The 21666-nt window shown below is 45.8% G+C and overlaps 1 protein-coding gene across 4 annotated transcripts in view; it reads right to left on the bottom strand.

Annotated features, from left to right (window-relative positions):
- Positions 1–4054: 4054 nt before the first annotated feature.
- Positions 4055–21666, bottom strand: part of AADAT (aminoadipate aminotransferase) — a 1031752-nt gene continuing 1014140 nt past the window's right edge. For all 4 annotated transcript variants that reach the window (XM_069631415.1, XM_069631412.1, XM_069631413.1 and 1 more), the window contains one exon: positions 4055–7921. Coding sequence is in view for 3 of the 4 variants with exons in the window: in XM_069631412.1 (XP_069487513.1) it covers positions 7877–7921 (45 nt within the window). In the remaining variant the exon portion in view is untranslated. The remainder of the gene's footprint in view (positions 7922–21666) is intronic.

Genomic DNA, 21666 nt, shown 5'->3' with positions numbered 1-21666 from the left:
GTAAGAATTGAGCGAAAGCCCAGAGGAGTGCGGCGGAAGGCTGTGCTTCTCTGGCAAAGTCTAGATCAGGGTGTAAAACAACAGCAAAAAGCTTGGGGGTTGGCACATGGAAGGAAAATTACCTACAATTATGAAATCTTTCCTAACAGTATTCTGCCACCCACTCCCTCGGGATCTTCTATTCAGGTGGCCAGGGAAGGGCCATCACTTTTCTATCCCGATCCTGGGGTGGACACGCGAGGGAGAAAAATAGCCCAGCCTACTCTCTCTCAGCCTTTATGGGCTCCAATCTCACCCCATCTCCCCATTTTCAACAAGTATCGAGACGAGGAGGAGGCAACTACGATCAGGAAAGATTACCCATAGGGGGAAAATAGGTGAAACATACCATGGAAAACTCAAGTTGTCCCACTACGAGTGAGGCAGGGTCAGGTATTTAGTAGTGAACATTCACACCTGACTCCACTTGACTGCTGTTTTCACTATAAATGGTGTGGTCTTGCACAGATGAGCGAGCGAGTAGGAGAACCAGTAACAGAGCGAGTTGGGAGAAGAGCTGAGACGCCAGAGCTGCCCAGGACCAGGTCAGAGACCGGGATGCTAAGACGCTAAGAAGCTGCAATTTGCAAGACAAGAAGCATGTCGAGGGAGCTGTGTCTCCAAAGAGCCAAGAAGGGTCTATGCATGGGAGCCGAGAGGCGTGCTGGTCCCCTGTAGAACCTGCAAAGGTGAATGCTCGTTCCCCTGGGCCGGTGCGACAGCCCATGAGTGTCTGAGGGGCAGGCGGCTGAGACCCTGACCTCAGAACGTAGAGTCGCTGTGGAGCTGAAACGCAGAAGTCAGCCCAGTGAGTCTGAGAGCATTGCAGAGCTGGATTGTGAAGAGGGCAATACAAAGTAACACTAGAAACGAATAAGAAAGAGGACCGCGTTTGTGTGAATGTTCGATTGAACCTGAAGGGAAGATTTCAACAATAGAAAGATACAATTAACTGTGTGAGCGCGAAGGCAAGGAGACAAGCGTATGTGAAATAAGAAATGGAATAAAATTGGACCATAAAAGGATATGAGTGGAAAATGGGCCAGAACCCTGTGAACACTGTTAAAGAGGTGAACTGTCAAAAAGGGTGCAAGTGACCCTGAAAGAAACAAACAAGTGCTGGGGTGCACACGAGAATGAAAGAAGCGTGCACGAGGCACATCAGAGAGAAGGAATAAAGGATAGTGCAAGTGTGCACGACAAAGGGAAAGGAATATATGAAAGTGGTGCAGGAAGCACCTGAAGATAACAGTGCAAAGGAAAACAAGAGTAAGGAGCAAAGAGAGGGGCAAAGGATCAGAGTGGTCGCGCTGAGAAGCAAAGAGCCTGATGCTTTCGAAAGCCTCTGATTCTACCCCATGAGAGGATTGTGTATAAGAGAGACTATATATAAAGAAAAGGCACATCCTGACCAGCTGAATTTTGTGTTTGGAACTTGATGTGCCTAAGCTTGGGGAAGGACGCCCTGTGAACTGTGATATTTATTTTTGTGTTGAAAGCTGGAAGAGGCCTGAACTTCGGGAAGGGAACCGTAAGAGGGCCAACCAGGTTGGAGACGTATTTGTTTTCTTTATAGTCTTGAAAGGATTGAAACTTTGGGAAGGGCACCCTGAGGGCTTCAAGAAGAACTGTGTTACATTTCTTTTGTGGCATTTGAAACTTGCATAAGTGGAAGCTTGGAGAAGGGAACCCCAAGGGACTCAAAGGCACTGAAGGAATTTAAATTTACTGCAAGGGCCTGTGGAGAAGGTTTTACGAACAGCCCTGTTGATTGAACTATTTTTGTGATATTGACCAAATTACAACTTGTGAGAAGACAACCTGAAACCTTTGCTTTCCCATTTTTGTTGAACCACTATTTTCCTTTTCAAAAGGCTTCCTATCACATTGTTTGTAAAAGAGTGAGGGCAAGCATAGGTTTAGACACAGACAGACTTTTGTTTTGGACTATTAGACAATGACAGCCATTAGAAACATCAGTTAAGGGAACTACCCCTTTGGAGTTAGGACCAGTCAGGCATTACATCACCCCAGGAACCTTAGTAAATAAAGGTTTTAAAATGAACCCTTTTTCAGTCTGTCTCTCTCTTGATACTATGCTTGTCTCACAACAGACATTCTGGCAGTTCCTTCAGATTAAGATGAGGCAGGAAAACCCCTCTTAGAGATAGGGATAGTGAGGGGTTCCTTTAACATTAATAGAAGTCTTTAACTACAAACATGGCACCTTTGTGTCTGCTTCCTCCTTCGACAACCTTATAGCCTATACAACGTACACTGAGTTATCAATCCTGTGGCTTATTGACTTATGTTGCCACGTTCATGGCTCATCCACCTGGTGTTTAAGACATCTTTATTGAAGCCATACAAGTTGGCCACTCGTCTTCCGGTACATCATGTCAATCCAGCTGGATTCTGCGGGAGAATACAAAGTGCAGGGTTTCATAGATTCCTACCTCAGAAGAGGTCTTATCGACTGGAAGGGGTACGGGCCGGCATAAAGAACCTAGGAACCCTCTAACAACCTGAATGCCACCAAATTGACCTCACAATTTCTTCGGCTTCATCCATATTGCCCGCAGACATTGGGAGGGGGCTCTGTCGTGCGCATTAGATTCACTGCACTTCGAGAGTGGTGCAATGACACTATTCTTGCAGAGCACCAGGATGGTTTTATATCTATGGCGGCTCCCATAGTGTCTCGCAGACACATAGTGCATAACTGGACTGCATGACCTATCATTCCATGCACAAGCTTGCGGTCACATGGCAGGCCACAACACGCACATACATCACTAAGTGCCCCTATGCCGAGTGCTTTGAGGTCCAGTGTTTCACGGCTCCGGTGGTCTTTCTCACCTTTTCTGTGCAAGTGGTGTTTCCTATGCTCTTGGATTGCCTGGATTTGTTTTACTTGCTGTTTTGACTACAGACTGTCTCTGGATTACCTCTTTGGATTTGGTCAACTTGGATTCCCTGACCCCCTGGATCCTGGCTTGATCAGAGAGTATATAGATTGTGGACTTGAATCCTGGCATGTTTTTTTATTTGGTTTGTAACCATGAGACTGTGCCTTCTTATAAGGAACCTTTTTTGGACTGCGTTACCTGGTGTTTCCCCTTAGTGCTCTCATGGCCCTCGTGCCACCCGGAGATAGGTCTCTCCTTATTCCCCTCCACTCTTGGGTATGTGGTTGTTTGACGGCCTGGTTTTTAGTTGGGGCGGTTCCTTGTCCTACCTTTCCCCTATACTGCCTCATTCCTCTTCATCTGGAGTCCACAGGTACTTTATACTCTTGGGGGGAGTAAGGGTATTACCTGTTTTTATACTGATTGTTGTTTTTTCATTTTCAACTGCAGACAGAGCCTGGAGGCACTTCCTCCCCCTTTTACCTCAATTGATTAGCAAGAAGAGTGCCATCCTTTTTCTCTCTGGTCGGTCCATTGAGATCCACCTCCCCTATAGTTGTGCAGTCAGTGATTTCCTTGGTCTTCTGGGAATGTACATGTTTTGATAACAGGAATTGGCTCATGTCAAAGCTCTGCAGGCCGATGTTGTTAAAGCCTTGCCCACCATATAGGGATAAGATGGCAGCCCACAGAACCAGCAATGCGGCTTCCCTGTGCCCTTGTGAGTTCCTTTACACCTCTCTAGCACCCCCATGTTAAGCAAATAGTTCTTCTGTAATATGCTTTCAGTTTGGCAGTAGGTCAAGGTCGATGGCAGAGCACTCAAAGTTCAGTGCTGATTCACCCACGCTCAGTGTAGGGACTTGCATCAAGGTGCTGTCCTCATTGTCAAAACATGTGTTGTTCTGGCAATGTTACAGGGGTTCTAGAGAATTTTTTCTCAGGGGTTTTGTCCTGGGGGTTTGGGGTTGTACCTTGATCTCAATAAATTGAGGTGCCAGCCACCCAGTAGTCTACCAGCCAAAAGATCTTCATTTAATTTAGGATATCTCAGATGCATTCAAAGTTTTATGAAAACTCATGTAGACCACAGAGTGAGAGACAGGTTTATGCAAACATTTCAAAGTTTATTTGTTCAAAAGACAAAATGTGTTACGCTTGTAAAGAATTCTACCAATATTTGAGTCATCTTAATCAATACAGTGTGAATTACTTCATTGCATCACCATTACTTTTGCCTTTTATTTTGCTCTTCTTCAAACTGGAGAGTTTTGTCGCCCTGCTGTATTGCCAACTATATCTGGGCTACAACAGAATGATGTCTTCGCTGTGCTGTTCATTCTGGACAACGGGGCAACACCTTTGCAGACAATTGTAAATACCTCAAAGGTTAGCATACATGGTTATGCAGCATGTTAATGTTTGCGTCACTGAAGCCATAGGTTCAACCACAAAACAAAAGAGGTGATGGCTGGAAGAATTAGAATGAATCCTAACATCTGGCATCGCTCTGGGCAACCCGCCAAACCCTCTATTTTCACCTGCCAAGCCATTGCAAAAGGGAAAAACCATATGCAAATCAGGATTGGTCCCAGTCCAAAAGGGGCAGTCCAGCCTGAACTGATAGGTCACAACCCTTCTGCACAAGACCACAAGCCTCCCCGAACATGTTTCAGGCTTGTTGGCCCTCATCAGTGAGGAGTAGCTTGGGTCTCTAGGCCCAGCAGGCACGGGACCCACGTTGTGGGTCCCTTGCTCGCTGAGCCATAGGGAACCAAGCTCAACCTCACTGAGGAGGCCCAAAAAGGCCAAACCATGTCTGTGTTTGCTTCTGTTTTTGTGCAGATGGGACCTAGCCTAGCAGTTTGGGCAGGGCTATTCCCATTGGTGGATGTACCCGACTGATTTGCATATGGCTGGACCCCTTTTGCAATGGCGCAGACACTACAAAACGGTGGTGTGGAAGGTTGCCCGGAGCCAGTGGTTCAGATTAATTCGAAACCTTCCGCCCATCACTTTGTTGGTTTTACGTTCAACCCCACTAGTCCGATGGAGGATGCCAGCCACTAGCTGCTGGAAAAATGTCCACCCTTAATGGTGCTAGTTTCTAACCATGCCATCATGCATCCAGGTTAGTGCAGGTTCCCCCAAAGGACTCTTAAGGTATGTAAACATGATTTGTTACTACTTACATTTTTTATAAAAGTGCTGAACAGTCATCACAAAATGCTCCTCAAAACAAAAACCATAACTTATTACACAACATTTTCGTTTTCTTTTTTCAAAATATTTGCTGAAATGTCACACAAAGGTGTGGGAAGGCGTTTTTCTTAATGCCAAAGTTCACGTCCTGAGACATTAGCAGTTAATAAAATAACTTCACATCTATAAGCTCCCCTACAAAATGAACACACTTTTGCTAAATCAAATAGATTTTTTAGACAGCATAACATTAGTAAACCTTGAACGGTATGCCATTGCGAAGCATCATCAGTGAAAGAAGGCATTATGCATGACAGTGGGGAGGTATGAGAAGAAACTCCTTACGGTTTGGATGCTGTCTTGTGATATAAGGTCAATTCAAATGTAACACTCAGATGCATGAGAGAAAAGTTTGCTGTGGCTAGGGAATTCAAGGGAACGTTGTGTCCCAAGGAAATGAGTTAGAGCTTAGAGGCCCACTACTAGAGGAAACAACCGTCCCGCTTTCTGTGCACCAAGACAACTCTTCAGGATGCATGCAGTGCTCTGGGACCTGTTCGAACACACAGTGCCAGAAACACCTAAGTAAACGACTGCTGTAGGAATTGTGAAACAATTACCCTGATATACATGTTATATATTTGCTTTAACAAGTTGCCCACATTGGGTGGATGTATGGACAGTGGTTTCCACAATAACAAAATCATAAAAATTAAGTGTCAGAAATGTCACAATTCTCACTCAATGTAAAAACGTAAAGCACAGCAAACCTTTTGCTCCACCCTTCTCTGGACAGGACGGTTCCACTGAATGACCATGTATATATATCAGAACACTTAAAATCATAAGAGAACATACCAAATATTTAGCAGTTAGCTTGTGTCTGCTGCAGACAAATATATTACTTACCTTTCGGTAATGTTCTTTCTGATGGACGTTCCTCTCACGGATACCTCATCTATGATTGACTCCCCAAAGCAGTACAATGACCTGGAGAAGAGCTCTGCGAACATGGTTGTCCTGACCAGACATAGAATCCAAGCAGTCATGCTTGGCAAATGTGTGCAAGGAAACCCATGTATCTGCTTGACAAATATCCAGAACAGGCACTCCACATTGCAGAGCCGAGGTGGCGGCCAACCCTCTGGTGAAATGAGCCCTGAGAAGCTCAGGGACTTCCTTGTCAGTCAGATCGTAGCATTCCAAGATGCAGAGAATGATCCACCAAAACAGGATCTGTTGGGCAACGGCCCTGCCAACTCGGGCACCCGCGTAACCAACAAAAAGGTGTTGATAGTCCTGTTCTCCCTTGTCCAAGAGAAGTACAACTTGAGGGCCCACACTGGATCTAGCCAGAGGAAAAAAGACTGCTACATTAATCTTTTGAGAGAGATGGAAATCAGAGACCAACTTTCGAAGGAAGGAGGTTCTAACCCTCAATGTCACCTTTTCCTTGGAGAAAACCAATTAGGGAGGATTAACAGACAGAGCCTTGAACACACTCGCCCATCTAGTAGAAGTGATGGCAACCAAGAAAAAACACCTTAACGGGGAGAAGTCTTAAAGAACAAGAATGAAGGGGCTCAATTGACGCACCGATTAAAAACGTCAACAGGAATTGAATGACTGCAGAGATCGTGAAAAAGAAGCCCTACTCCAGGGTCCGAAGAGCAGCTGGTGCTGGGAGATAGATATCATAGGTGAGGAATCTGTTGGAGGAAGAGGTCCATTAGAAAGAAGGATTATTTTAAAGTGCAACCGACATTTGTTCTGTCCCAGTCTTCAAAAACTACATTGTAGCATGTTTTAAATTATCAGAAGCAAAGGACAGACTGGTCATCTGAAATAAATGATAACTTGACATGCTCGCTAAAGACTCTTAGTAACATCTTCTCACAGATAACCCATCTATGTGAACTTGGTTTTGTGGCTAGAATCTGTAAAGATAGTTGTTGATCTGCTCAGTCTTCTTTCACTCCTGTTTTTTCATGCTACTGTACACACACATTTTTAATGTATTGATGTTCTATTGGCAAAATCCAAATGAAATGGTCAGATCTTTAAAACAAAGGTTCACGTTTCAGTCATCCCAATACATATTCTCGCAGTTGAAACTGGCATCTGGGTTTGTGCCGTCGAATGACTTCACCTTCAACAAAGATGCTGCTCTGAAAATTGAAAACATGTCCCCTGTTGCTCAAGTTCTCTTAATGCCAAATTCATTGATGGTAAGATAGTATTTTGTTGTGATGCTTGATGACAAATGACTGGATCATAGTGGTATAATTTAAAGTAATTAAAACCTACAGAAATCCTGTTGTGCTAAATGGATCCAAGTTTCTACACCTCATATACTGATGCTGTTTGGAATATGCACGGTGCAGGCCGCCTCAAGACTCCTTGACCTCTCAGTATGATCAGCTCTCTTGAGCCGACCCAGAGGCCATGCACTGATTTGATAATGCGGTTAACCCAATACTGGATCCAGCACAAGAATATGGAAGGGGAAATGTTTTGATCCGCAGCAAATAAAACATTTATCTCATGATACAGTTAATTGACGGATTGATTTCGTGATTTTGAATGCCCAAATTCAGCATGTCATCTGTCACGAGTGACCACATCCATTAGAACATTTGAAAGGAGCATTTCTCAAGAACATATTCTAATCACATCACTTCTATGGGTAGCAGGTTTTCTGGAAGCCAGCGCCGATGGTTCTTTTTTTATATCGCTTCTTCTTTAATGACCATAGCCAGTCTCTGAATGCCCTAAATATTCAAACAGAAAGAAGGGTTATGCTAGTTTCTCCTGATGAGCGTAATACGTGGATAAAAACTTGGCCAATCACATTGGCACCAGGTAACAGTGCCACACAACTCCTCACAATTATACTAAGTAATTGCATCATCAAAGGACTTTGAGGTTACCAAGGACACCATGTGTAATGCGGCAAAAGTGAGACAATAGAGTGGCACAAATAACAATCCACATGTTCCTCTTACCAGAAACCCAATTTCCTCTTCGAAAAAGTAACACACATAAGGCATATTTTTTAATACAAGGCATCTGCCCTTTAAATCACATGCATGTTTAATGACAAACTGGTAAAGCCAGCAAGTCCAACCTTTTTTAAGCAGGCTGTTTTGTAGTCTGGATCTATTGGTGTAGAATGTATGGTTTGGGGTGTGTGTTTCTAGTCGCATGGGGTTTTGCTTGTAAATGTATATGCACTGCTGTACAAATGAATGTATGTTATGTTTTTAGGACTTGCACCACACAGATGCACCTGCATGGGTCCCAGGCGCTGTGGCTAACATAAAAGGATGGGTGGGTATGATTAGTGGGGAGAAGTGGAAAGAATTAGTTATTAGGTGGTGCTGTGCAGTATATATCAAAACCACGGACACATTAGTCGTTTTATTTTTATGTTATGTTAATCTGCCTCTGAACTGCGCCAAATCAGCCCCAAATCCTTATCTGAGGCATACCCTCCCTCCCCCTTCGCCCAGTGTCACCAGACCCCAGGGTGAAGAGCAAGGCCAAGTGGCGCAGGAGTATGAAGACACAGGGAGAGAGTTAGGCAGGACTAAATGCCTGTATTGGCACGGATGAACGTTCGCTCATTATATATGGGCTATCTCTTTGGGAGAGGCGACACAAAGGGTATGTGTCGAGCATATACACACACACACTGGGATTCCAAGGCAGGTTTGGAGCATTGGAAAACAGAGATTGAATAGTGCTTGGTGCATGAGGGGCTGGAGAACGCGCTTGGGCATCCTCGGCAGAAATGTAGGCTTACATTATTTAGCCTTTCTATCTATGGCACTGCATGTAAACTCCTGACTCCTAATGGGCTGGCAGGACTGTTATGCCCGAATGCTTCGGGCTTTCTGTTTCTGTTTCTTTTTCATTTGCTTTCTCTTCCCGGTCTATAATCCCCTTTGTTGACCACGTCTCCCCATCTTTTCTTTACACCTCTGCTCTCCACTTGCCCAGCTTTCTCTTACACCCTGACATGGATTCACAAACACCTGCCGTAGCACATACCAAGAGATGCTCACTCTTGCTAGGATTTCCAAGTAGGAGTAGCATGGTATGCTGAACACACTACATAACGCCGAAGCAGTACCTGTCGTAGGGCCAGGTGCTCTGCTCATATGGCAGACATTGGCATAATCTGCACAGCCACAAAAATCATCTGCATGTACTCCCACCACATGCCAGGTATTGCCATTGGCAGAGGCGTTGCTAGGGGGAGGGAGGGCTGAAGGGGCTATAGCCCCGGGTCTTTTGGTTGTAGCCCTGGATAGAAGCTCCGGGACTACAACCAAAAGGCTATAGCTAGCCCCGAATCCCTCCAATCCCGACATTAGCTTAGCCCCTGATCTTTTCCAGACCTAGCAACACCCCTGGTCACTGGTCACATGACCTGCTATTCCCTGGATTTCATTGGCCATTTCCTGCCCAAGAATTCTCACTGCACTCTTATCATTGTGTTGCATCAGTTGACAAAGAAATCACGCCAAATACACTATTGGATTGCTTTTTCGTGGGCAGTTAGCTATCTAATATACGTTTTAGCCATTGTGCGGGCTTGTATTCCCTTAAAACGGCAGGTATTGCGCTTATAGAAAAACACACAATTAGGGCACTAGAATGAGCGGACCTCTGTGCTGATCAATAAATCAATAACAACGTCCTGCTGCTTATGTGGGGGTCCAAGGGAGACTGTGCCCTTCCGTCCCAAGTATAGGTCTCCACAGTTGTACGAGGGGGACCCAAGTCACAAGAGCTGGGTAAACTAATTAAGACATGGCTGGATAAAAAAAAAGAAAAAGCGGATAGTTTGATGCAAATATGTAATTCTGTAGTCAACATGTTTTTCGACCCTCCTAGGTCTTTGTCAAGGTTGAGGTAAGCAGGATATGTAAAAATTGGGTGAGGATTAAGCACATCACCAGAATTGTGTGCCCCAAGTGAAAAGGTCCCAATTACCGAAGCAGTGTAGTTCAGTGGAGAGGCGTTTTACATGACGATACAGATTTCCAAAGTCATATAAATAAAATATAAATACAATAAGTCAAAAATTCGATAGTGTCATTATCCCATAATGAGTATTCTATGTTACTACTACAATGTGCCAAATTTGAAATTGGACAACCCTCCCAGACAAGATTAGCTTGATCGCCACATATGGTGTTTAGAACCTTTCCATTTACTCTGTAGTTTGATACATTGCCGTGTTTCAGTGTGCAAGGGTTTTGTTGTAGTCTTTTCTCAGGTGCAAAAATGGCTTTTAGGTGGAGGTTAAAGTTTTAGAATGTATAGATATATACATATGCAAACCTTTTCATGCCACATACCAATACTTGGTCATGCTATGGTTTGGGCGTCCATCCTATGCTACATATTGAGACATGACCATGCTAGGCCATCACACACACAACCATACCCCAGAGTACCTCCAAACATATATACATGCAATATTACAATGGCAGACATGTATTTGGCACACATGCTGTGACAAATACGAAGATGCATACTCTTTCACGTGGGGAGGGGGAGTGGTAGACTGAACACACTACTACCCTCTATTTACAGATGGGGTGGGAATAGAGATGTCTGTAGAGAAGCCTGCAGCAGAAGGTTCATGACACTTTAACTATGGCAGAGCTTGACCACAATGTTGACACATCACAGGGCGCAAGATCGAGTGAGACAACCTCCTACAAACACATGTATTGTGCCTGAAATGACCTCCCCCCCTCCCCTTTTACAGGCTCCTCCACATAGAGAAAGCCATTACCTGCAGAAGTCTTTGTCAAACAACACAGAACCTATGTCCCCTTTTCCCACACACTCAAAGGTTTTCGGCAAGGCTGTATGATCCTATCCTTCAGCAGGGCACCCTGAACTGGGAAACGCACAAGAGAGAGAGAGAGAACACAGACAGCATCGGCACCAACAAGCGGTGCCAATGGCAGATGCAGAATTTCATAAATAGGTAGTGTACAACACACATGCAATATCATGTATTCAAATGCATACACACAAGAACAGATACATGCTCTTAAGGCACAAACACAAGGAAATACACACATGCCAATTCTCACTCACACACAACACACAATCTCAGACAACACACCAATCCACCCAGCTTCTCAGAAAAAATCTGCATCTCTTCCCTATATAACCCACCACCCGTACTTCTGTGTATGTTTTGATTCATGCTAAAACCATTCCATCACCCATGCTGATCCGCTTGGTTTCATAATTCTTTGCCAGTCTGTGGGAGAGATTGTCATGTGAACTAGTGCATGGCAGAGAAGATAGCAAAATGGAATTTGAAAAAGATTCCATGAAGCGTTGCATCTGTAGCCAAGGTAAAGTGCATGGTTGCTAAAGCACAACAGGAAATTGGATGGATTGCAGTGGACAGCCATCAGAGACTTGATAAGCCGAAGGTACCAGGAGGATGCATTTGCCACTAGAATAGAGTGGCCAAGGTGGGCCAGACTTTGAATTGAAACAAGGCTGAAAGTGTGCTCAACCGACTTGAAAAAAAACAGAAAACGGACTAGGATGGATTCCGGCAGACAGCAGGGTCAGAACTATGAGTCTGACAAGCAACTAACACTTCAAACAGTGTTATTTATTTCATATACACCCTGTAAAAACAGGATGCAGTTGGGAGTCTATGTTTCATCTCCACTCTTTAAACTCTTTAAAATCTGCAAGGAACTGGCCAATCCTGCCGCAGTCTCAACCTCTCCTGTCCCCTCCCAAGCCCTCTCCACAGCACTGGCTTCTCACTTCATCTCTAAAACTCAGGACATCCTGTCATCACTCTCCTCCTATCCCCTCCCTCCCTCTACTCCCTCCCTCTACTCCCTGCTCTTCCTCTGGCCCTTTTGCAGCCACCTCTACTCCTTCCTTCTCTGCCTTTCCCCTGTTCTCTGCAGACAAGGTTTCTAGACAAGCACGATCTATGAAAGTCTCCTCGAAACAGGTTCACCCCTGTTCCTCCAAAACTATCAAGGACCACACCGACTCCCTGGCTCCTGCCCTGGCTGATTTCTGCAATCACTCCTTTGCCACAGGAGTCTTCCCATCCTCCCTGAATCACTCCCTTATGCACCCTCTTCTTAAGAAACCCTCTGCCAACCCCTCCTGCCCGGCTAACTATTGCCCAATCTCCATCACTCCCTTCCTGGGCAAGCTCCTGGAGAAACTGGCCATCTCCCAGCTTAATCTCCACACTGAATCTGTTGGTTGTCTTCATGACCATTAGTCTGGCTTCAGAGCTGCGGGAAGCACGGAAACTGCTCTCCTGAACATCCTTGAAGACCTGCTCTCCAACCTGGACTCTAACATCCCCGGAGTCCTCATCCTGCTTGATCTCTCTTCTGCCTTTGACACCGTCAACCATACCATCCTGCTCAACCATCTCCGTGATAACCTGGGTATCACTGGTCAGGCTCTGGCGTGGCTGACTTCTTTCCTCTCTGACCGACCCTCCCAGGTCCAACTTGGATCCTTCCTCTCCGCTATCTTTTTCTCTACCTGCCCCCAGGGGTCTAACTTCTCTCCCTGGCTCTTCAACCAATACCTAGCACTCCCTGCCCACCACATCGCCGCTCTCTGCCCCACCTTTCAGTTCTATTCAGATGACACCCAGCTCATTTTCAGGCTGTCCTCGGCCTCCTCCTCTCCTTCCCTCATCTCTGACTGTCTGTCTGCTATCCAGGAGTGGTGTGCCGCCAATGACCTCTGCCTTAATGCCAGTAAGACTAAGATTCTCCTCATCGGCACACCCGCTCCATCCTTTCCTGTAGCTCTCTGGCCGGCCTCTCTTGGCCCTCTTCCTGCTCCCACCTGCGAGGCTAAAAACCTGGGGGTCATCCTCGACTCCACACTCTCCTTCTCTCCTCACATCTCTGATGTCTCTAAGAAGTCACACTACCAGCTGCATCTCCTCAGAAGTATTCTTCCTTTCCTCTCCTTCCCCCAGAAGCTTACTGTCTCCAGAGCTCTGGTCCTCTCTAGGTTGGACTATTGCAACAGCCTCTTTCAAAATCTGCCTGCTTCTACTCTCCGCCCTCAGCAACTTATCCAGAACAGGACTGCGAGACTTGTCCTTGGCCACAAGCCCAGGGATCATATCTCTCTAGAACTGAAATCTCTGCACTGGCTTCCAGTGGCTCCGAGGAATAAGTTCAAAACCCTCTGCATTGTCCACAAGGCCTTCTGGGGCCTGGGGCCTGAATACCTTCAACTCTCTCTTCCTAAATATCTTCCTTCTCGAGCCCTTCGCTCATCCACCTCCAACTCCCTCAGGGTCAGTCGCTTCTCCAAGCAACGAGTTGGGGTAGATCTCTTTCTTCCTCTGGTGCCTCCCTCGGGAACAGCCTCCATGCCTCCCTTAAACTTGAGGAGAACCATCTCCGGTTCCGGAAGCACCTCAAAACCTTTCTCTTTGCTTCTGCTTTTTCTCCTCCTCTCCTCTGCTGGCCTGCTGGCTGTAACCGGAATTGCACGGGCTACCTGGACACCCTCTGATCTCGGGCCCAGGTCCCTCCCCCACCAGCGGCACATACCTGCACTGCCCACCTGGCAACCCCCGCAATTGGGGACTGTTTCTGTATCCCTACAGTCCCCCTACCAGCCTGATGTCTGCACTTACCCATGGACTTGCCCATGCTGGCCTTTACTTTACTTATTGTTATTATCTAATCTCATGTACTGCACTGTCCCTGCCCCTTCCCATGCACTTGCGCGATCTGAATGACACCTGGCTTAGTAGGATCGTTGTCTGTCCGCCCTGTGTACCCCTCCCTGGCCTCGTCTCGAACACTTGTGTATAGGTGCGTTATAAATGCCATATCACATCATATCACCATGTGGGATCCTGAACAGAGTTAGCAAGAATTACTATCATTCATAAAGAGCAGTACATACGTGCAGTGATGCATTCTGTTAAAGATGATGCAGGTAATTTTGCATCAAACATATTGGTTATGAATATACACCAACAAGGAACCCTACATATTTTGAAGAATAAATCACACAAAATGCAGGTTTTGATACCGTTTATTGTTCCAACTAGAAATTGTATGCCGAGATGTGTGAAGATATTTAACCCAAAACTGTTTCCCTAAAGCAAATTGATTCCGAATAACTGCTGCTTCTTTTAAGTGTGAGGCAGATGGTTTAACGTGGGAGAACACCAAAGGCAAACGAAGACTGTCTGAATTCTAAGTGAGAGGCTGGAATAGTGTCTTTCCCTGCTTCACTGATGTAATATTATTTCATTGAAACAGAGTGCACCTGTGAGAGGCAAGAAGTCACCTGTGCACCCAGAAGACAGCACCTGACACATGGTGCAGCTTTTACAACAACCTAAAACTGTCCCAGGAAGCATAATGGACCATGAGCACATTTCACCTAAAGACTGGGTTTTAACCAATATAAAGTGAAAAGGGGAAATGCAAAAAGAACCGGAAAAAGGAGCACCATCTCTAAAAGTGTGAAGAGGCCTGAGTGGGTGGCAAATATGATCATATAAGCATCTAAGACAGTACAGCATGATAAGGAGGGGCACCACCATTATTATATATCAGAATTAGCCATAATCATAACATAAATTACATGCATTTGATTTTTGTGACTCTGAACCAAGCTTTCATTTTTGTAATGCACTAGAGCTCCAATGTGATTACTGACACAAAAACTAAGCTTAACGATCTTAGCATCAATTGTTCAGTCCTGGATTAATGCCCTGAAGGAAAGCTAAGCTCGTAACACCTGTGGGCTCATTAAACGTGATGTGCATACAATGGCTCATTTGAGGCAATAGGTTTTGTAAGGAACTCATGGTGGCAACAGTAAAGACAGACGCAAGTGATCACAGTTCAAGGGTGTTTATTAAACTGTATAATGGGTATGATATGATATTTTATTTATATCGCGCTCATACACAAGTGTTTCAGAGAATAGAGAAAAACAGTGAGAAAAATGCCTAACCTAAACCTAAATCTAAGATGGGAGCAAGCTACGACCATCAAATAATAATAAAGCAGTCCTAATGGCATCTTGTCAAATAGAAAGGTCCTATACTAAAAAAAAAAAAACGATTGCCAATCCTTACAACCAAGTTACAAAGAAGTGTGGGATAATTTACACAAGAAAAGAAAGAAGTGTTCACCAAATGATAAGTTAGGATGGTAGGGTTGGGGTCTTCCTTCCCCATGTTTCTAGTACAGGACAAGGCAGGACCTCTGAGCACAGCATACCCCTGGGCCTCGTCGGCACAAGGTTACAGTTTCTTTCAACAATGCCAAGACTATCTGGGGCCAAGTCTCTTTCCTGCAAAGTCTCTTGCCTTAAAAGGCCTGCTGAACCATAAACAATAAACAAAACACAAGGTTCCTTTGGTATTCTTTCACATTGGGCGATTGCTCTTTGCCCCTTGGATTCCCCTCAAATGGGCTCTGATCCTTCTTGCAACGTTAGTCTCCCTCAATCGGGTTCAAAAACATATAATCAAAAAGTCGCAATGTCCTTTTAAAACAGTATTCATTGTGGACATCCCTCACGTGGGTTCACACTTGTCGGCACAATGTTCACGGGTATATCATTGTTTACCCTCAATTTGCAGGCATCCCTCTATCGGATTCACATTTGCCAGTTTCACAGTTCTTTCAGTTTGGCATCCCTCTGCCGGTTCCTATTTGAGGGTTTCACAGTTCACTCAGTTTTCTCCAATGTGTCAAAAACTTTTGAGTGTAGGAGGGGTTTTGCTCGATCCTCTTAGGACCACTTTGACACTTTACACAGGCCTCTCTTAAGGCCCCTTGGTTCATGTAGTTTCCAAAAAACAACACAACCCACAAAGGCTTCTGTTACGCTCACCTTGTTTCCGCAGGGGCGCTGGTACATCAGGAGGGCTACTTCTGCTGAGGCATCTGGGATTCCCTGCTGCTGATGGTTCCCCTAGCAGAGGAAGGTATACCTGCAATGAGAGGGTCCCCGATAAATTCAAGCCACTATTGTAGCCTTAGACCCGCCTTCCTTGTGCCCCTGTACGTGATTTCTGTTGCCCGGGATACTTCTTACCTTCTTTATAGTATTGGCGAGCTCTCCATCCTGCTTAACTCAGCAGGGGCGCTGTATGTCCAGTTACTTCACTGGATCTTCGTGCGGTGTAAGGTGCCCAGACCGGCTGTGACTCCTCTCAGGTATTCGTTTTTGTTCTTATAAGTCTTTCTTGTATGGTCTTTCTCTTTGAACACTTCCACGTTCCATTCACGTGTTGTGATTTATGAGTCTTTTCTCTTCCAGTCTTTATCTTACTAATGTCTTTCTTCTTTTCCTTTGACAGTTGTTGATACGGTACCAACACGTGTGACAACTGTTGCTGCGGACCAACACGTGTGAAGCACTTGATAGGATAGAGGCTTCAATATCTGGTAAGTATGACTTTTTGTTACGAGCGTTAGTGAGTAATTTTCAAGTCCACTAACCTGGTTCTTTTGTCTTTCAGGCGCCAGATGCGGAGTCACGTTCCAGACCAGACCGCAGGTGTGGGAGGATGCGTTACACCTTCCAAGTGTGAACTGGCTCAGGTAAGCATGTTCAAAGATGGAGCGGGCGTTGCTGACAAAGGTAAGGTGGTCCGGGTAGTGAAGATGTTGCGGTCGTTGCAGCGGACATAACAGGTAAGCATGACAGGACTAACTGGTCTGGAGCAGATGGGCCTTGGATGCTGAGCGTCGGTGAGCGCATGCTGCTGCTTGGAAGCAGAACAACACGAAGCACGGATTGCTGGAAGCGCGTGGCTTATATAGATGGCCCCGCCCAAGGATACAGCCACACCCTGAACACTGGACCGCAGGTAGGTGTTTCATTCTGATCTCTACCCGTCATGTTGAATCACCAAGAGTGTTGTACTGAAGCACCTGAGCATTTCCTATGAACGTGGCGCCAGAGACGCCAGCACAGTGTCCAGGTGGGCCCTTTCCAATTTTTGAAGGAGCTTGTACCCTGCCCATATTCCTCATATCATGTCAGGACTCCTAGTGTTGTCTTGGGGCAACACTGAGTCGTGACAGCTTCAGAGTCCTTCGAATGAGCGCCCCCGATGCCTGACCACTCTGCTTCTGAACCTTTTCAAGGGTTTCTTTAAAGCCCAATCACACAAGTTCTTGGTACAACAAGGTTGCCGCCTGCAACTTTGGACCCAGCACATTTCGGTTTTACTATCTGTCTTCTCTGACTCACTGTGCTGAACTGTTGGAGTTTCTTGTCTCTGGAGGCAAGGATGGCACCATGACAGCAAGCACTTATCCCCGCTTTGGCTGTCAGCACAGGAGGGCCCTGTGTGCCGTTGATATCTGTCACACCACACACCAGCTGGATTTTCTGGTCTTATGATTTCTCTTTCAGAGGTTTGGCGGGTCTGAATTGAAAAGAGCAAGGGCAGTTTCCCCTTCGTTTTCCCTCCAGGTCTCGCCGCCTTTCTGGTCCGTTTTAACTGCTGTTTCCTTGTGCGTTCTGCATCGCTCAAAGTGTGATATGATATGGCATTTATAACGCGCCTATACACAAGTGTTTAGGCGCTCCGCCTTTTATCCCTGTGGGGTAGGGAAATGGCAGTCAGGTGAGCGTAGGTATTATCAATTGCCTGACCATTGTGTTGGGACATGTCAGGTAAACTGCTCTGGTGTTAGTCTATTGTCTTTTTTGGTATCACCCAAAAAGCCAGCAACAAAAAAAAAAAGCCTGAATGTGAGATTTGGCCGAATTTCTGCTGTTTGAAAATTCAGAACAGCTGAAAAGTTTGACCAAATCCCCCATTTGGTGCTAAGGGCTGCAGGGGTGTCCCCTACACCCCTTTTCACAATACTGTGAGCGGGGGTTGCAGGGGTCTCCCCCACAGCCGATCCCAAAAAGAAAAAAAGAAATAAATAGGAAAGGACGCCGCCACGTCGGTTCCCGATCATGGAAGTATAAGGGAACAGGCGTAACAGGGACAGAGTGAGTCGACGGCACACAGCGAAGTGTGCCGCCGCAAGGTAAGTAGGGGTTTGGGGATGTGGGCGGGGGCCAAGTCAGAAATGTTCAGGGAAGAAAAGACCAAAGGTATTTCGAAAAAATTATCTTCAGTCTTTTCTCCCTCAAACATTTCCGTCACGGGCTTCCAAACCTGGTCCTCTTTTTTTTTTTCACGGTGTAAGAAAGTGTTTGTGTGGGAAAAGGGGCGGCTCGAGGGGTAGAACCTTTGAATATCCTACGGGGTAGGATGGGGAAAAGGTTTTATAGGAAAGGGGTACCACGTCTCACCCGGTCTTCCACTCCCTGAGGACCACCCATCCGGGTGATCCTCCCGCACTGGTCCACCCCCAGGAACTGGATCAAATAGCGATGACCATGGCCTGGTCACCTGGATGACAGATCCCTGGAGACTAGTAAGTGAGATACCTTTAGGTTTCTCACAGTTTAAATAAGTTATAATGCAATGTATGTACAATGGTTCTCATGATATGAATTGTTCTCTCAAAGATGTACAAGGGTAGGCGCAAATATTACCCAAGAAACCAACAGTAGAATATTTGATACTTTAAAAAGTAGGAGAACAAAGGGGATAAGATTGATTACTTGGGAAATGTACTGTAAATTCTCACTGCATTTAAAAAACAGTGAGCTGACATTTCAGTCCAAACCTAAATACATTTCTGAGCTGTGTGCAGTGGTACAGATGAACAAGTTACTCTCTTACCTGATAACGTTCTTTTGATGGGATGGTCGAACGACATATTCCATATCTATGACAGTAATCACCACAGCTGTGCTGCTTCGGAAAATCTTTCGGCGTCTGCATCCTGCGTCGATGACGTCGATACGCCGCCCTCGAGGACCTTCTCCGACGGCCGACGTCACTGGATGTTATAAGTAGGACGCACGACGCCCATAGCCTCAGTTGTAGTTTTTTCCCAGAACGTGTGGCACCAGTCTTCTGCCAGTGTGACCACACAAAGCCTTGCAGAAATGTAAGCTGCAATCGCATAAGAAATTCTGTAGCATGGAAGGCAGGGAGGGAGTGATATGGAATACGTCGTCGGACCTTCCCATCGAAAGAATGTTACCAGGTAAGAGAGTAACTTGTTCTTCGAGGGGATTCCATATCTATGACAGACTCCCAAAGCAGTACCAATGCAAGGAGGTGGGAAAAGAATTTAGAATGCAGAAATTTAGAATGCCCAATCAAATTGCGGAGCAAAGGACCGCATTGCCAAAGGCCAGATCCTGCCCACGGATGGAATCGAGGGAGTAGTGACGTACAAAAGTATGGACCGAAGCCCAGGTGGCTGCCTCACAGATGGTACGAATAGGAACACCCTTCTGTAGGGCAGTAGAGGCAGCCATACCCCTGGTAGAATGGGACCGCAAGCCGACCGGTGGGTCCTTACCCGCCAAGCGGTAACACTCAGAAATAGCCAGAATAATCCAGCGAGACAAAGTCTGCTTAGTCACAGCTTGCCCGAAAGGCTTTCCAGCGTAACCAATGAAGAGTTGATCGTCCATTCTGACCCGGGACATACGTGACATATAAAAGCTTAAAGCTCTCCTAGGATCGAGCCTATTCGAGCCTCTCCTCTTCCTTACCAAGATGTGGAGGAGGATAAAATGCCGGAAGAACAACCTTCTGGCCTAAATGAAATTCCGACACCACCTTCGGAAGAAAGGAAGGACGAACTCTAAGGACAACTCTGTCCTTATGAAATACAGTGATGGGTGGCTTAACTGATAAGTGCCTGTAACTCACTCACTCTGTGAGAGGAAGTGACCGCAACCAAAAATACAGTTTTAAGTCTCAAAGGGCATGAATGCAAAGGCTCAAACGGAGCACCCATCAGAAACTTGAGGACAAGGTTCAAATCCCAACCGGGCACCTGGAAAGGTGACGGAAGGAACACATTAGTGAGCCCTTTTAGAAACTGAGAAATTAAAGGAATTTTAAAATAAGAACACTCTTCAGACGAGCGCTTAAATATGGACAGCGCCGCCAGGTAACCTTTAACCGTACCCACTTGCAAGCCCCTGTGGGCTAAAGAAAGCAAAAAAGACAGAACCACAGGAATGTCACATGCAAAAGGATCCACATTCTTAACCCTGCACCAGTCGCAAAACTTTCGCCAACGGCAACGGTACAGGGACTTAGTTGCGGGCCTTCTGGCCGAAAGCAACACCTCCATCACGTCTTCGGGGAGGTCCCAATCCTTATACCTCAACCTTTCAGAAACCAAGCGTGAAGGTTGAGGGATCTGACCTCTGAATGGAGAACCTGACCCCCCTCCCGTGAGAGCAGATTGTCTTGGTAGGGAAGACGACGTGGAGGGCAGATGGACTGTCAGGTGTCTTGACCCACGTTCAAGTTATTATGCTGCAACAATTGGTGATGTGGGCTTAGAAAATCCAAGATGGCCGAAAAGCCCACATTTGCAACAGAATCTAGGAAAACCGCACAGTTTTGCGCACACCAAAATGGTTGCCCGACCTGCCACCCACCAGTGCGAGCGTGATGGGCCAAAAGCGCCATGAGTGAAAAGTGGTGCCAAAGGAAAAACAGCAGTGCCTGTTAGCTCAAAAAGCGCTTTGAAATCACCTTTGTTTCTCTGAAATGCAAGCTCAAAATGCCTATTTCAAACATTGCAAGATATTCAAAAATCTTACTGAACACCAGCAGACGTCTGGTAGAATGAAGTCTTGTGTGCATAAAAAATCTGGAAAGATGAACAGCCTAAAATAATGTTCATAACAAAACTGGCTGAGCTGTGGATGTCAGCAGCTTAAGTGAAATGGGATTTAAAGCCACTAAAATCAAAATGTTTAAAATAAATGAGTGACATACTGTTGAGTGGCACATAGGTTGCAACTGTTTAAATGTCATAGTTTTGAACTTAGAATCAGCGTTCTAGCTGCATGTGTAAAAATTGTAAGTTTGATTTGAATGAAGAAAAACTGGGAACAAAAGTAACATTTAGCTGAAGCCTGGTTTAAGGAGATTGAATTCTGCCTGACAACTACCCCCGACAGGAGTGGAAACTAGCCCAGCAACTGCATTCCCAGGCCTGGCCTACCTTCTGCTGCACCACCAAAAGGAGATCACACCTCTCTGATTGAATCAGAGGAGGGGCACCTGGGACTGCAAGGGAAACGGAACAATGAACTTTCCTTGGCTCAGGCAAATGTTAAATTAGGGGGGGGTCGTAAATGGCTTCCTCTTGGAAGAAACTGGGAGGAGCAGTGCCTTTGTGAGCCAGCAGAGCTGGAGGCGGGGATGAACAGAAATTCCACCATGTGCTTTGGAACCTAAACCACACCCATCTGGGCCAGAGCATAATTTTAAAAAGATGGATAATTCATAGTACGGAAGTGTCAAAATATCATTATTCCTGTGATTTTTCTGTGCACATCTTAAGAGGTGTTGGGACTCTGTGGTATGTTCTGG

The sequence above is a fragment of the Ambystoma mexicanum genome, chromosome 6q (genome assembly GCF_040938575.1).
Source record: "Ambystoma mexicanum isolate Mex_15411 chromosome 6q, UKY_AmexF1_1, whole genome shotgun sequence".
NCBI lineage: Eukaryota > Metazoa > Chordata > Amphibia > Caudata > Ambystomatidae > Ambystoma > Ambystoma mexicanum.
This window is presented reverse-complemented; position numbering and strand designations above follow the sequence as displayed.